Source organism: Zalophus californianus, chromosome 1, assembly GCF_009762305.2.
Source record: "Zalophus californianus isolate mZalCal1 chromosome 1, mZalCal1.pri.v2, whole genome shotgun sequence".
Classification (NCBI taxonomy): domain Eukaryota; kingdom Metazoa; phylum Chordata; class Mammalia; order Carnivora; family Otariidae; genus Zalophus; species Zalophus californianus.
In genome coordinates this window covers 170,272,705-170,290,084 of record NC_045595.1, presented here as the reverse complement: position 1 = coordinate 170,290,084, position 17,380 = coordinate 170,272,705, and the positions used below count along the sequence as shown (strand labels likewise).

At 35.3% G+C, this 17,380-nt stretch overlaps 1 protein-coding gene across 2 annotated transcripts in view; it reads right to left on the bottom strand.

Annotated features, from left to right (window-relative positions):
* DCBLD2 (discoidin, CUB and LCCL domain containing 2) overlaps window positions 1-17,380 on the bottom strand; it is a 91,279-nt gene that overhangs the window by 65,002 nt on the left and 8,897 nt on the right. Inside the window, exon 2 of one of the 2 annotated variants that reach the window (XM_027581809.2) lies at window positions 9,508-9,735. The exons of the other annotated variant lie outside the window; for it this stretch is intronic. Within the exon in view, the coding sequence (XP_027437610.1) occupies window positions 9,508-9,735 (228 nt within the window). The remainder of the gene's footprint in view (window positions 1-9,507; window positions 9,736-17,380) is intronic. 2 annotated transcript variants of the gene reach the window in all.

Here is a 17,380-nt window from a genome sequence, read left to right as displayed (position 1 = left end):
AGGGCCTTGATGGAAAATTTTATACTATTCATGTGGACCAAAATATCCACAGAGCAATACCAATCTTCCCCATCAAATTTTTCTTAGTGGGCTTCCCTTCTCTCTTAAGAAACTTATGCTTCTAGGGTTTTAAGACTTACCTTCTGGAACACCAGCAAAACTTCTGGACAGAAGAGAATGTCATTATTCTTTTATTTCTTAACAACACTTTTGAAAAGGAAGTGACTCAAGGCTTTGGCTCTATTAAATTGACAGCTTCTTTCTTGATAGCTGGCAGAATTTCTCATACCAAGTATACAAATGTAAAAAGCAGTGAGTCACAACAATGTGTAAACGTCAATAAAACCAGATGTATTGTCAAGCATCACAGGTGAGACATACACAGCATACCATTAAATTTCTTTCAAAGCTTTTTAGAAAATAAACTTTCATCACTTAGGAAATGTCAAAGCTTATTAATATTTCCTGTAAAGGCCTACAAATAGGAATTCTTGGGTAGGACTGCAGAGATTAAATTTATCCAGCTGAATGCTGTTGAAAAATGAGACAGTTATCAATTCCTCATTGACCTGCCTCAAAACATTAGAGGAAACAGTTTGAAGTGATGACATCATTTATAGAGACAAAGCTTCAGTATTTATTTTCTGTTCTAGGCCACAAAGCAGCTCGACCATTCCAGGATACAAAGATTCACTAAAGTCTTTTGAATTGTACATGACTTCTGTACTTTGCAATGCAACAAACAACCTCATATGATACTTTCTTATTAGGGACAAATCCAAGTTAAAGTTCCCATCAAGCTTTCTCATGAAAACCATCCACAGTCAAGCAATGTATTTTCATGATGAACAGATAAGGTGCCCTTTAGCCTTGACTACATGTTTTTCGTAGGCTAGGACTTTATCACACATAAAACTCTGTGGCTCTTACATCTATCATTCAAGATACCTATAATCATTAAGATTATGTATCACTTCTTCAATTCCTGGCTATGGAAAACTATTCTATATGAAAAATGTTAACGATGATGATAGTATTATAATACCTTTAATTCTTTCATATGAAACAGTACTTACCACTTTAATTTGACATAATTATTTTTTACAAAGACAGCTTTAAAAGAAACAGGAAGAAACTCAAGAAGAAGTATTCTATTTTTATTAAGATCATGGACTCCTAAAGCACAGCAACAGATTTCATAGAGTCTACGAATAATCTAAGTGGTAAAAGTTAATGAAAGACTCATTGGGGGAGACAAAGATGATCAAGGTATCCCATGCACAGCCAGAAAATACAAGGAAAAAAAAAAAGTCCATTGGCAGATGAGAGTACTGACTTCAGGGACGGAACTTAAGAGCGCAATTTTGGAAAGAAAACACTTCAGGGGGAGAAGTAGGTTAAAAGTAATAGAGAGAGGGGCTCCTGGGTGGCTCAGTCAGTTAAGCATCTGCCTTTGGCTCAGGTCATGATTCCAGGGTTCTGGGATGGAGCCCCACATCGGACTCCCTGCTCAGTAGGGAGCCCGTTTCTCCCTTTGCTTCTACCCCTGTTTGTGCGTTCTGTCAAATAAATAAATAAAATCTTAAAAAAAAAAAGTAATAGGAATACTTTGGAAACTGCACTGTAAAGGGGAGAAGAAACAAAGCAAGAGGGGGAATCTAGGGTCCTTCAAGACAAAAAATAAAAATAAAAATAAAAAAAAGATATAACAATTCCTCCCCCACTACCACCTCTTCTCCAAAAAAGAAAATATCTACTACACTGACAGAAGAGGACTATCATGAACCTATCACAAACCATAAAGTAAACCACTGCAAACCACCACCTCTATACCCACAAATACCTAGACACAGTCTTTATCTACTTAAAAAATATATAGTGTAAGGGGACCCTGGGTAGCTCAGTCGTTTAGGTATACGACTCTTGATCTCAGCTCAGGTCTTGATCTCAGGGTTGTGAGTTCATGCCCTGCACTGGGCTCAATGCTGGGCGTGGAGCCTACTTTAAAAAAAAAAAAAAAAAAAAGGAGGGGTACGCTTTGGTGGCTCAGCTGGTTAAGTGTCTGACTCTTGATTTCAGCTCAGGTCATCATCTCAGGATCATGGGATGGAGCCCTGCATCAGGCTCTGTGCTCAGCAGGGAGTCTGCCTGGGATTCTCCCTCTCCCTCTGCACTCCCCCGCCAGCTCTCTTGCTCTCACTCTCTCAAATAAATAAATCTTTATTAATAATATATAAAACTTATATATATGTTATAGAGATTACATATTATACACATGTAGTATAAAACAAAAAAGATTTATATATATATATATAAAATAAAACAAAAAATGAGAATCCCAACAACTCAGTTTATGGAACCCCCCCCCCCCCGCTAAAAAACAATGATAAAACAGAAGGAAACTGGAACACTCCAGACTTAATTAAATGTTCTCAAGCAACTGGGGACATGATAAAACCCCTTGAAACAGAAACTCAAAAGCTAAAAATAGAAATGGACAATATCCAGAAAGAACTAAGAGTTGATCTCACAAAATGTAAAAAAAAAAATGACAAAATTATATAAAAAATGAAGACCATATTACAAGGTGCACAAGGAATAATGGATTCTAATGAAACATGATAATGAATGTTGAAAAAAGAACCAAATAGAATGAAAAGGAAATAAAAAACTAAAAGCACTGGTGAGAATGTGGTTGAAATGGCAAGGAAGATCCAAGTTTCTTAGACTTAAAAATGTATCTAAAAAAGATGCACAAGAGAATGGAACAGAAATAATATTAAAAGTATCATCCCACAAAACTTTCCAGAAACAAAAGATCTGAATCTATGTATTGAAAGAGCTTATTGGATACCAGTGAAAACCAATACAAAATGATCACCTTCAACACATATCCTTATAACACTATTAAGACTTTAAAGGTAAATAAACTTCTCAAAAAATAAATAAATAAAAAGCCAGGCAATAATGGAAGAGTATTTAAAAACAAAAACTCAAAGAAAGGTCAATCAAAAAGGACATATTTATATATAATCAAGCTGTCCCTCAAGTCTCCACATAATAAAACTTTTAAAATAAGCAGTTTTAAGCATGCAAGAAATTCTGTACCCATAAGTCCTGCTTAAGGAATCAGTCTATTCCAAGATGAACTTCATCCATTCACATTATGACTAGAGAACTTGGGCAAAAAGACAGAGTGTGAACATTTAATGTTTTTAAATACAGATCTAGGAAAGTTAGGGATGGGTTGAAGAATAAGATGTTTAATGATGTAGGCTACATATTATGAATTTATGTTCTAACAGAGTAAAAATAGGGAGAGAAAGGAGAAAAGAAAGTAAAACAGTTCGTTGAATGTTATATAATAGGTAGGAGTTACAGACAATTGGTGGGATTTAACACCATTAAAAATAGACAAATCAGACAGTAAAGATTAAGACAACAGGGGATCACAGGCATTTAAAAAAGTAAAAATTGAAAGGTAACACTTAGAACAAAATTATAAGACTTATTAAGCTCCAAAAGCTTAAATAAATTTAATTTTAAATAAATTTAAAAATAGAAGGAAAGAAAACAATGTAAAGAAAGAAGCACAACAAATACATATAATTGTAACTTAAAATACAGAGTTGAGACAAAACATTTCAGTTTTATAAATAAGTACAAATGGGCTTAACTCAGCTATTTAAAATAGAAAAGATTTTCAACTGGGTTCACAGAGTAAGACCCAAAAATGTGCTACATACAAGAAACACACCCAAAAGAAAATGATCTACAAAAGCTAAAAATAAAGGGTGAGGAAAGGCAGGTATACCAGGCAAATGAAAACAGTAAGAGATATGGAGGAGGATGTGCAGATGATATTGTCAGACAAAAAGAGAATTCAAACTCAAAGTATTAGACATGACAAAGGAAGAACTTTTTAATGCTGGAAGTCACAATTTAAAATAAAGATATTATAGTTAAGAACACCTTTATAAAAGCAAAAACCTAAAGAAAAACAAGGGGAAAAAAAGAGACATACCAATAAAAGATCAAGTAGTTAAAGATATAGCAAATCTAATCAGTAAATAAGATCTGAATGACTATCAAACTTTACATCTTGATATTAGAGAACAAACCTTCTCAAGCACACATGGGACATTCATAATAAAGGTTGTATGTTAGATTATACAGAAAATATTAGCAAGCTCCATAAAGCAGAGATATTACAACCATGTTTAGAGATATTTATGACCACAACGCAGCAAAAGTAAAAATTATTAACACTAGCAAAGAAAGGTATTCCAACTGCAAATCTATTTATGTACTATATGCCCAATAATAAACATGTACTGAGTAAAAGGGAAATACAAAACAAAATTAGACTTCCAAAAAAAACACCGATACAATAATCTGTGGTATATCAATCTTAAAGATGTACTCAAAGTAAACCTCAAAGCATTAGACATATTTATCAATAACAATGATAGAATAAATACAAATGAATTAAAATTCTTTGCTAAAAGCTAGGAAACAAATAACAAAATAAGCCCAAAGCAAGCCTAATGAAGAAAATGAAATAACAGAACTAGAAACAGAAATTAATGGGGTAGAGAATAAAGAATAGATTTAAATATAATAAATCATTTTTTATTTATTTTTTGAAAAAAAATTAACAAAATAGGCAAACCACTTGCTGACAATCAAGGGGAAAAAAGGGGAAAGCACAAATGAACAAAACAAAACAAAAATGATATGAAGGAAATAACCATTGAAAAAACCATTGAAATAACCGTTAGAAAAAAAAACATACAATTCTATTTTTCATATATCACTACAAATAAATTTGAAGACCCAGGTGAACTGGGTAATTTATCAGGCAAAGAGCTTACTAAAAACTGACTACTTAAAGATAAAATCTGAACGAGATCATTCTCCTAAGAAAAAATAAAGAAAATAATAGGACCTATCCAACGAAAAAAAGCATCAGGTCTGGATGGTTTTTCACAGAGTGAAACCTGCAAATACCAGGTTGTTTAAAAACTCTCTTACATTTTTCCAGAGCAGTGAAATGAAGGAAAACTTCTGAAATCTTTGCACTTATATATGTAACATCAATACCTAAACCTTATAAGGACAATGCAAAATAAATTATACACTAATTTTTGCTTATCAATACTTATATAAAAATACTAAATAGATTATTAGGAAACGGAATCCAATGCCACATTAATGGAATGACACAACAAAGGGATATTCATTTCAGGAACGTAAAGTTGGTTCAATGTTAGGGAACCCATTAATATAATCCACCACACAAATAGATTTCAGAAGAAAAACATATAATCATCTCCACAGATGCTAAAGAAGCTTTCTATCACAATCCGATTCTTTCCTAATGAAAAACACTCAAGAAAATAGAAATCAAGGAATACTTCCTGTTATGTATCTCCCCAAAATTAATTTGTTGAAACCCCTTCCACTCCATGTGAACATATTTAGAGATAGGGCCTTAATGGAGGTAATTTAGGTTAAATTAAGTCATAAGGATAAACTCCTAATCCAAGAAGATTAGTGTCCTTGTAAGAATAGACCAGAGAACTCACTCCTTCTCTCTCTCTGCTATGTGTGGACATAGAAATAAAGTTGCTGTCTATAAAGCCAGGAAGAGAATTCTCAGCAGCAACTGAATCTGACACCCTGATTTCAGACTTCCAGACTCTAAGCTGTGAGAAAATAAGTTTTTGTTGTTTAAGCTATCCAGTATACGGTATTGCAGCCTGAGCTAACATCTCCATTGAGATCAGGAACAAGAAAAAGATGCCTACCATCTACACTACGGATTAACATAGCAATGACTTGTAATATTAGCCAATGTAATTAGATAAATCAATCACAGGCACAAGAATTGGAAAAGAAGTAAAACTATCTCTACTTGCAGATGTGACTGTGTACCTAGAAATTCCTAGAAAGTGAATGATAAAACTGAATAAAAAACCCCAGTAAAATAGGATATAAAATCATCATACAGAAATCAATAGTCTTCATAAAATTAGTAACCAGTAAGAGGATACAATGGCAAAACAAACAAAACCAAAACATTTCCACTTACAATAGCAACAGGGAAGATATTTAGGAATAACTTCAACAAAAAAAATGTGTAAAATCTACATAAGAAAGTTCAAAACACCCTTGAAAACAACAAAATTAGATTTGAACAGAAAAAAAGCAGCTCTTGTTCTTGAATAGGATGACTCAACATAACAAAGACAAATCATGATCACAATAAAAAATACCAACAAACATTTTTATGAAGTTGGACAGGTTGGTAACTAAACTTCATATGGATCAATAAACAGGCAAGAATAGCCAAGAAAACACTAAAAATGAACATCCTTAAAGAGAGACTAGGCATTAAAACACATTATATAGCCTCTATCATTAAAACTGACATTTGGTTATGTGAATATTGACCAGTGGAACACAACAGAAAACCCAGAAATAAACCCAAGTATGTAGAGAACTTGAGTATATGATAAAGTCAGTATCTCAAATCACTGAGGCAAAGGCAAACCTTTAAATGCAGAGTGTTAGGACAAGCGACTAGTCATCTGGAAAAGATACAATTAGATCTACACTTTGTATCATACAAAAGAATATCCCCAAATGGACCAGGAATCTAAATATAAAATAACTGAAGCCACATACATGTACTAGAAGAAAAATGGGTAAATTTATATTTAACTGGGATGTAAGGAGAGGCTTTCCAATTATTCAGAATCCATATGCAAACGAGTGATAAATTTGCTACACTGAAAAAACCTGCATGCCAACAAAACCATTTAAACAAGTTCCATAGGGGCACCTGGGTGGTTGAGCATCTGCCTTTGGCTCAGGTCATGATCCCGAGTCCTGGGGTTTGGGACTGAGCCCTGCTCAATGGGGAGTCTGCTCCTCCCTCTGCCCCTCACCCTGCTCATGCTCCCTCCCTCTCTCTCTCTCTCTCTCTCTCTCAAATAAAATCTTAAAAAAAAAAAGTTCCATAAACAAAGTCAAACAAGAAGAAACTGTCTTCAGGATGTATCACATAGAGGCTACTATCACTAAAAGATAGTAACAGAATTCCTAGGATCAGAGAAAAACAAAGACCAAAAAAACCTGACAGAAAAATTAGCAAATGACACAAAAAGTTGTTTAAAAAAAATGAACCTGACATACAAAAAATATGTTTAACATCACTCATACTAAGAGAAATGCAAATTACAAATATACTGAGATACCGTTTCTCACCTATCAATTGGCAAAACTTAAAAAGCATGATGATGCACACCCTGGCAAGGCTGTGGGGAAACAGGCATTTTTATGCATTGCTGAATGGAAATGCAAGTTGGCACAACCCTTGTAGAGGGGAATCTGGTAATATCTAACAAAGCTTTATATACATTTATCTTTTGAACCAACAGTCGCATTTCAGGAATTTGTTCTGAAGATACACCTCCAAGAATACAAAAAAACATCTGCATAAAGTTATTTGTTGCAGCACCGTTTGTACCTGCACAATACTGGAAGTACCTGTACACAAAAGAGTGGTTAAATAAACTGCAGTACCTCCATACTGTGGAGTTCTCTGCAGCTGTAAAAAGAATTAAGGGCTATGTCTATGCACTGTTGTTGGAATGATTTCCTTGTTAGGTAAGGGAAAAGCAAAGTAGAAAAGAATATCAATAGTATATTAGATTTGAACTTCGGAATGTCTCTAACAAATCAAATCTTTAAAAAAAAATAATTATAGGGGCGCCTGGGTGGCTCAGTCAGTTAAGCATCTGCCTTTGCCTCAGGTCATGATCTCAGGGTCCTGGGTTTGAGCCCCGCATCGGGCTCCTTGCTCAGCAGGGAGCCTGCTTCTCCCTCTCCCTCTGCCTGCCTCTCTACCTACTTGTGATCTCTCTGACAAATAAATAAATTTTTTAAAGAAAAATAATAACATTAACACACCAAAAACAATCATTCTTGCTACCACTGAATGCCCGATTCCTCTTAAAATTTCTCTGGATTATCTTAACATGCCTTCCTGCAGCTTGAATCAAGATCAAAACAAGGTCCACACATTATTTTTGGAAGATGTAACTCCTAAAAGTATGACAATTCCCTCTACTTCTCTCTTTTTAAAAAATGCTATTGACAGATGGCCTTTATGGTTGATAAAACGTGTTTCTCTAGCTCCTTTATTTCCTGTAAACTGCTAAGGGCTTGATGGGACTGTGGCTCACCTTTTTTTCACTGCTGTTACAAGACTGCTTAGGTGGTACTGTTTACTCCCTACTGCACCACCCGTTTAATACAGTTGCCCTCTATTAGTGTTATAGTGGTTTCTAGATCCTTAGGCAATCTGTTCCTAAAAGCTTATCCGAGACCATACATTCATGGCAATATACACATGGTGATCAAGCTACCAGGTTAATTAAGAGTTGACTGAGAGACAACAGAGGTTATCAATCGGCAGTAAGAGAAGTTGGCCAGGAATTGTTTCTCTCATAGGTAAGAGGCCAAAACATAGAGACAAGATGAAGGATTTGACTTGATATGGAGAGGAGGCCGCCAGAGGATGAACATCATGCTTACAGAAAAGATACTGGGTTCCGCTTACAGTTCTAAAAGATATTTTATACACTAGTACCAATAAATGTTTCCAAATTAACTCATGGAGAATTCAAGATTTACTGTATGATGTTAGTTCACCTGAACAGTCTTAGACATTTTCCACCTTTAAGCCTAAGGGACTGATCTCTAAGCCAAAGATTCTCAACATGACTACAAAGCAGATTCTCCTGGGAAGCCTTTAAATTCCAGAGGCATGGGTCCCACCCAATCAATTCCGATTCAACTGGTCTAGGATGGGGATACAGTATTATTTAGTATATAGTATTATTTAAAGTCTTTCCAGGTGACTCTAATATGCAGCCATAACTGAGAAACACTAATCTTAGCTAAGAATAACAACAATAGCAGCTAGTATTAGTAAGCACATATTATGTGTTATGGACTATTCTAAGCACTTTACATGTTACTAGTTCATTCCCTATCTTACAAGTGAAAAAACAGGTCAGGTAACTTGCCCAAAATCACACATAAGCTAAGAGCGGAGTGAGGATTTGATACCAGGCACTTTGGATCCAAAACCTATGGTTTTAATCACCATGATATACTGCCTAAGCATGAATTATATTCTTTAATTGCAAATAAAATTAGAAAAAAAACAAAAAAATGAGATACTTCACATCCTCCTTCTTAGAAGCAGTAGAGTGGCATCTTGTTGCAAAAGTACCAACAAGCTTATTTGGACAGATAAGAATCTTCTTTTCCCAAAAGATTCAAATTTGAGATTTCCACACATAATCCACAAAATAATTTCCTACCTATCATCCTATATAGCCTAGTTATTTAATGTAAGTATCAAAAATTGTTTTAGTTTTAAAACTCAGGGCAGTGATGTGTTACATGTACATTTACAAGAAAATTTCCTACCTATTTCAGTTCTGCTAACTCCAATGCCATTATAAATTCTCAAGTAATTAAAGTGACAAGAGTCAGAATCTTCAATGTCAAAGTCACCAAATTTGATGCGCACTCTCTCCCCCATCTTTACACGGATCTCCCATTCGCAAACGGTGCTGTTGGGATAGGTCTGTGGGTAGTTTATGGACGTGAGGGTTCCACTTTCAGGGCCTAGTACAGTATGTCCACATCCATCACCTTAAAAAAAAAAAAGTTAAAAGAACGATAAATTATTATTACATCTTTAACATTATAAATAATCAGGATTTTTTTGGTGAAAATTTTAAAATATGTATGACAGATGTTTTATACCACCAACACTTTCCTTACACAAGATAAAAGGGAAGGCAGAGTTCTTAGTATATCTGCTCATAGGAACCAAAAGAAGCCAGGTACGGTCAAAATAATCAATGATTGCCCTTATGAGTTCAAAGAGCTTTCCACCTCAATAAACAGAGGTAAACATAGTTTAGCAATAAATTTATATACATAGCATAATAAATCCAATCTTTAAAAGACTGTCAGTTCATAGTAATTGTTCAAAGTAAATGTAAACTATAAAAATAAAAGTATGTGATCAGCTTCATTCATTTATCACAAACCCTTCTAAAATCTGTGAGAAGTAGGAGGGTATCTAAAAACACTTTACACGTTGCAGAGATTACTGACCATATTACAGTATTTCAAGGCATTCATTCTTGAAGGCATTAAAGCCCTATTTAATGAAATTTAATTTTACTAATTTTACATTCTATTGAAATTTGACTTTTTAGTAGTCCTTCTCCAAAAACCTCACTTTTTCCCTTTAGAATGACAACAAAAAATAACAGTTTAATGACTTAGTAAAGATTAGGAAAAATAACTTTCATATCTTGGTAGCAGCATTATCTATTCCAAAATTCCTTCACTGTGGGAACTCAGGGAACTTAACATAGTATTGTTTGCATCCTCCTTTTATCATAAAATCTGGTTTTTGAGCACCTAGAAGAGGCATGCAATGTTGAGAAGTCTCAGCTGCTGCTCCAACTGTACCATGTAACATTCCTTAATGATGGGATTCAAATGAATCTCTTTCTAAAAGGAAGACGACACTGTACTAAAATGATAGTATTTTTTTCCTTCAAAATAGCCATTTATAATCACCTCTGGAATAGTTGAGTACTTACACAAAAAAAAACTCTTATCAAAAGTGACAGTGCTGAGTTTTGAAGTCAATATGGATACAGACAGCTGTAAAAGGATTTTCTATTATATTATTATTGTTAAGAACAGTGCAGTGCTGATACCATTTACTAGAACAGATGAATGAAACCTTTAAAAGCCTGTGAATAAGAAGTTAATAATCTAGGGGCGCCTGGGTGGCTCAGTCGTTAAGCGTCTGCCTTCGGCTCAGGTCAGGATCCCAGGGTCTTGGGATCGAGCCCCGCATCGGGCTCTCTGCTCCGCGGGAAGCCTGCTTCTCCCTCTCCCACTCCCCCTGCTTGTGTTCCCTCTCTCGCTGTGTCTCTGTCAAATAAATAAAATCTTTAAAAAAAAAAAAGTTAATAATCTAGAAAGTATTTGCAAAATAGTTACTAATTGGATGTATAAGGAACTGTACACGAACCAACGAAAAAGTAATTTCAAACCAGTCTCAAAACTCAATTTAATAAAGGAAAAACTATTTACCTACATTATGATGAAAATACTTCATATCCTTTTTTGATCAAGAAATTTTATTCTCAAATCCCTACTAGTATTTTTGGCCCACTTTTAAAGGTCAATACTAGCAATCTAGCTTCCTAAACAAACATCTATATAGTTCAGCTTTTGAGCAACATTGCTATCTCTACACCTGCTTTCATTCTACACAATGAAACTAGGCATAGTCACTCAATAATATATAAAGGCACCATGAAATAAACATGTGAGTTTTTGTGATACACCCACTGATCTTCTGCAAATATAAAACTTAAGTGTTATACAACTCAGAAGAAAAAAAAGAACACTCAAATTTTCCCTGAAACTATGATGAAAATACCTTGAATATCTCTACTGAATATCATCTAAATTAGAAACACAGGGATATAAAAACTTTCACTGTGAACATAAATGAATTGTAATAAAAATAACTTTTGAATAATCATTAAAATTTTTCCTTAGAGAAAAATACTATCCCCTAAGACAAAATTTCTAACATTATGAAACTAGTCTGAAATGTTCTCTTACTATTAAAAAGATGAAAATGTGCTTTCTGGAATGTTTAAAACTTTGAAAAGTAGCCACTGAATAGATAACTCAAAATATAAATGTATTTTCTTTAGTGAATAGAAACTAAAGCAGCTTTTTTAAGTGGCTGGAAGTGCTGATAGATTTCAGGAAGCCAAGAATTTCCTATTAACAGCTGAATTCATGACTTAGTAATGGCAGACTGTCCCATCTAATATATTCCCTATGGGCCACTATTTAACTTAAGGTTGCCATTTTAAAAAGAATTTTACAAAAAGAGTACAAGCAGTGTTAGGAGTAATTTTTAGACATCTTTATGCTCATATTTGACTGTCAATAAATACACAAATGTTTCTTGCCTTTTCCTCCATAAAGCATAATTTCTACAAGTTAACAAAATAAATACTAACTGATGAAAAACAGGACTTTTGCATGCAGGCTGATGAAGAAAACAATTAAAATGGAGCTGTCTTTTTTCAGTATCTTGTGTAGCGGGAGGGCATGAACAGTCCACAAGTAACGTGCCAAGAATGTTCTAAAATATGTGATGGAGCTCAGAGCTTCCTCCCCCTAGCAAAAAAAGATGGTATGCACCAGAAACCAGAGTTAAAAGAAAGTCTCCAATCTACTACTACAATGAACAAGTTTGAATGTTTCATACTTCCAAGACTATTTGATAAGTTTAACCTGACAAGATAAATAGATTAGCTGGCCTGGATAAACACCTACTGCTATGAAGAATATGTTTAGAATATTACAGTTTGAAAGGGGAGGCTGGGCTTATACATTATCACTAGGCCAGCAGTTTTCAAATGTTTTTCTCAGTTATTCCAAAGTAAGAAATACATTTTACACTGTGATCCTATACACTGCTGCATGTATAATCCCGACCCACTAAAGGGTCCCCACCAGCACTCTGGAAAACACTGTACTGGCATCCAGAGGTCGTAATGTTGAACTCTCAAAGACCTTGTCCTCACTTTTACCCTTAAATTAGAAAATGTGCTTCCAGTTTTTCAGTTCTTAAAAGCAAATCCTATTCTACACCAATGCTTAAAATGACAAAGTATCTAAAAGTAAAACTAAAATCTGGAGAACATTATCAGCTAATCACCTAATACACTTAGACAGTGGTACTCAAATGTGGGAGACGCGGAAGCTCCCATGGGAGCAATTTTACCTCCCAAATGGCAATGTCTGGAGATAGGTTTGGTTGGTTGTCACAATTGAGGGGGTGGGCTACTACTGGCATCTGGTGGATGGAAGCCAGGAATGCTGCTAAACATCCTACATTGTGCACAGGACAGCACCCCCAGAATAAAGAATGATCGATCTTAAACGTCAATAGTACTGAGGTTGAGAAGGCTGACCTACAGTAAAGGCCAGGACATCTCAGACAGAAGATCCGAGTGAGTTCTTGGCCGGGTTTCCTTTGGCCCAAAGAATAATGCTGTTCTGTCCACTGAGGGTACAGCCTAAGGAATACTTTCCTCCCACGGTCAGCAGTTATACTAAAGGGCCTGAGTCCCACTTCCCAATTTTTAAAACAAGTAAATGGAAGTTAAAGGAAAGAAAATCCTTTTTATTAGTCTACAGGCCTGGAGTAATTTTTTTTTTCTGGGTCAACAGCTCTTAAATTAGGGTTTGAAAAAGGGTGCTAATAAGGTCAGGAGTTAAGTCTCCAAATTTTCTGCTTATCTTTGTATGTTTGGAAAAAATAATGACCTGTGACCAGGAAACAGCACCTACCGTTATTCATTTTCACAAGGCAGAATTGACAAAGACAGCATAACTATGACAGGAAATATAACTTTCACAATGGTTATCCTAGGACCAATCCATGTGCCCTCACCAGGAACTCCAACATCACCAAATCTTTCTCCTTCTCCAACACCATCAACACCATCATCACTGTCAGCTTCTCCTCCTCCTCCTCTAGATGGTCTCCACCAAAGTATAAATGACCATAAAGGACAGAAGCCTGTTAATGTAATTTTTGAATTTCAGTTTTATTTCAGTGGCGAAGAAACACTGGAATTTGATCTTACTGCTCCTTTGTTTGGCTGCTGATTTATCTAGGGGATTACTCAAAGAACATGTGTTCACTTCCTCTGAAGAGGCTAAGGTCAGATGTGTTAAGACAGATACAAATTTTGGTATTTTTCCAGGAAAATAACAATATTTTTTTAAACTACTTAACCCTAGAGAAAACAGAACATTAAACATTTAAATAACAATGAATTAATACAACAAAGAACACATTCTTATTTTAGGCTGCTCTAAACTTCAATTGTTTTTTTTTTTTTACATACATGCTCATGATATTGATTACATGTGACCCTGCAGCCACCCCCATATTTTAGTCACATTACTAATATGTAATATAAATTATCTTAATGATTGAATTGTATTACTATAAACACTTCATGACTTCTAAAAATACAATACCAAACACAAATGCACAAATATGCCATAAATGTAGAGCAATGTAACTTTCATTACAATCATTATAAACCCTGAACAGTTTATATTTTTCCAGTGAGCTTTCAAGGATTTTTTTTTTAATCACTGTCAATAGGTGAGTCTGACTATACTTCCTCTAAATAAGTGTCATTTCTGTCACATCTTATAATGCATCTGTGAGATCTTATAATAAACCAATTGAAAAAAAAAAAGTATTTTAGAGTAGAAGGGCACTCAAAGGAATAACTTGCAAGACTTAACTAATACATCCTATTTCATCTGGCTACAATGAAGATTTTTAATGCCATATTTAGCACTGTGAATTTTTGGACTGAAGTACCATTATCAGTCTTATAAGATTTTTAAAGTTGCATCACTACAAATCTCAAATAAATAATTCAAAGACTACTTTAATTTCACTCGTTTTTTATTTTTTTCACTACTTTAATTTCACTCTTATTTTTTTACGTAATACTACGTAAGATGGATATGCTCCGAAAGCCTAAAGAAGGTCACTGTGGCAATTTTTAGAAAAAGAAATAGCTCCCAGCTTCATTCTTTTTTAAACTTAAACTATTCTCTGCATGTGTGGTAATTTACAAAATTGAATTACATGAAGGAATGTGAGATGTATAAATCCTCTTTAACCCCCACCAAGCACACACCCTACTTAGAACACAGTGGTTAAGCAAATGAGTTCTGGAGTCAGAGAATGAATTTAAATGCCCTATCCACCATTCACTGCGACTTCAGAAAGTTATTTATTGCTGCTAAACCGCAGCTCTGTACAATGGGGACCTAACAATTCAAACACATAGAGTAAAAATTAAATGAGATATTGTATGAAAACACCTAGTATTGAGGGCCTAACCTAGAATAATGCACTCAATAAAGACGCTCTGTTTGAGGATACTAGTACAGTCCTAAAAGACCAGAAAGGCTTTTGCCCATCACATGTAGACACAGGGCATTTGGACACAACCTAAAGTAACAGAACAATGGTCCAGTGGATATTTACATCAGCTTTAAAGTTTCAAGTGCAGTGTCTTGTGAAAAGTATAAAATCCGTAAGAAAGTAACTGTCACTCATCTTCTCCCTGATGACCTCTACTTTCAGTGACTCTCTCAGGAGCACAACCTGGACTTTATTTTTTGTCATTGTTAGAAACACTCCCATCCACCTGTGAAAACCCAAAAACTTTAAAGTCTCATTCTGCTGGTCAGTCTCCTGACCTTTCAGTGTTCTTATACCCACATATTTCCTGTGAACTTGACTTCTTTCTTTTCTCCCCATCTGCTAACCTTGTCCTGGCCTTATGTTTTTCCCTACCCAGCCTGGACCTCATGCCCAGTATTAACTATCTCTTCCGGATACCTTTACTTCCTAGCCACTGTGTCCTTCCTGAGTATCCGCTGCCAAACCCTCAAACCTGGATCTTATGATCTCTCTTTGCCAAAGAACTGAGCACTACTGAGGGGAAAAAAAAAAAAAAATCACAAAGTCCAGGGGGATAGGTGTCATTAGAGTAATGGGTGCCAGTCTCAGATGGGCACCCAAAGCCACTCAGTATTCTCTTATTCAGTGGTTCTCAGATTTTGTCAACATTAGAATCACCTAAGGGCTAATTAAAGGTTCTCAGGTCCCCCTCTTTATCTCCATAGATTCTGATAAATATGTCAGAAAAATCATCTTATATTTGGAAACTGGTTAAAAAAAAGAAAAGGTGAGCAGCACATCTTTTAAATGTCACAGAAGTCAAAAGCTGCCGAAGGATTATAGAGCAAGGTAGTTAGTTGGACTTGCTATTTATCACTGCTGAACAGTCCCAGTTTCGGTTACATGTTAATGTATAGATTGTTGTCTGGTAGAAATGTAGATCATTTCTGTACAGTTGAAAAGATAATCCCAAAGGTTACTGTTTATGACGCTATTGGCCCATTAACCAGATTTAGCCATCTAATCTAGCAATCATATCCTAAGATTATAAACACCTAGTTTCTCAAATATTCTCTGGACAGGATTTAACATCTTACTGGTTCCCTCATTAATGAATGAATAAAATCTTGGATGTGCGTTCATTTTATATTGGCAAGGCAGGTATAATTTTGCCTCTTTTGCAAATTATAACTAGTAAAACAGCTCTACAGTGCTGCCTAGGTACTTCACTTTAACAAACCATAAAACGCTAATAATAACAGCAATCACAAAATACCACAAAAAACTCTTTCCACCAGTGTCCCCCAATATCTACCATCTTCTTGCTCACTTTTCCTTTCTTTTACAGAGGAATTTCTTCTATCCTCCATAATTGATGTCTTACTTCTTTGCTACCTGTTCTAAGTTTCTTTTTTTATTATGTTCAGTTAGCCAGTGTATAGTATGTCATTAGTTTTTGATGTAGTGTTCAATGATTCATTAGTTGCTTATTAACACCCAGTGCTCACAAGTTTCAATGCACTGCAATTCAGCTTCCAAACTGCTATGGGTTGGACTGTGTCCCTTCCAAAGAGATATGTTTAAGTCCTAATTTCTGGTACCAATGAATATAACCTTATTTGGAAACAAGGTCTTAGCAGATGTCATCAAGTTAAAATGAGGTCATACTGAATTAAGGTGGACCGTAATCCAATGACTGGTGTCCACAGACAGACACAGGAAGGACACTATGTTACAGAGGCAGAGGTTGGAATGATGCAAAGGAACTCTGAAGATTAAAATTGCCAGAAGCTAGGAAGAGGCAAGGAAAGACCCTCCCCCAGCATCTTCAGACGGAGAGTATGGCCCCGCTGATATCCCAATTTCAGAATTCTAGCCTCCAAAACTATATGACAGTAAAGTTCTATCGTTTTAAGCCAACTAGATTTGTGGCAATTTGTTATGGCAGCCCTAGGAAACGCAGATCTATCTTACCAATGAAACTACTCACTAGGGCAGCCAATTTCCAAGCTGCCAAAAGTCCATGGATACTTTTCCACCCTTATCATTTGTGATCTTTCCATATTATCTGGCTTTGCTGACCCTTCCTTCCCTCCCATCGTCCTTCCTTCCTTTCTTTGTATCTTCCCTCCCTCCTTCTTAAAATTCTTCTTCCCTAGCTCAGTTCTTTGAACTAATTGCAACTTCTCCTGCATCTTCGTGGACTTATCTTAATACTGACTGCTGATGCTACTG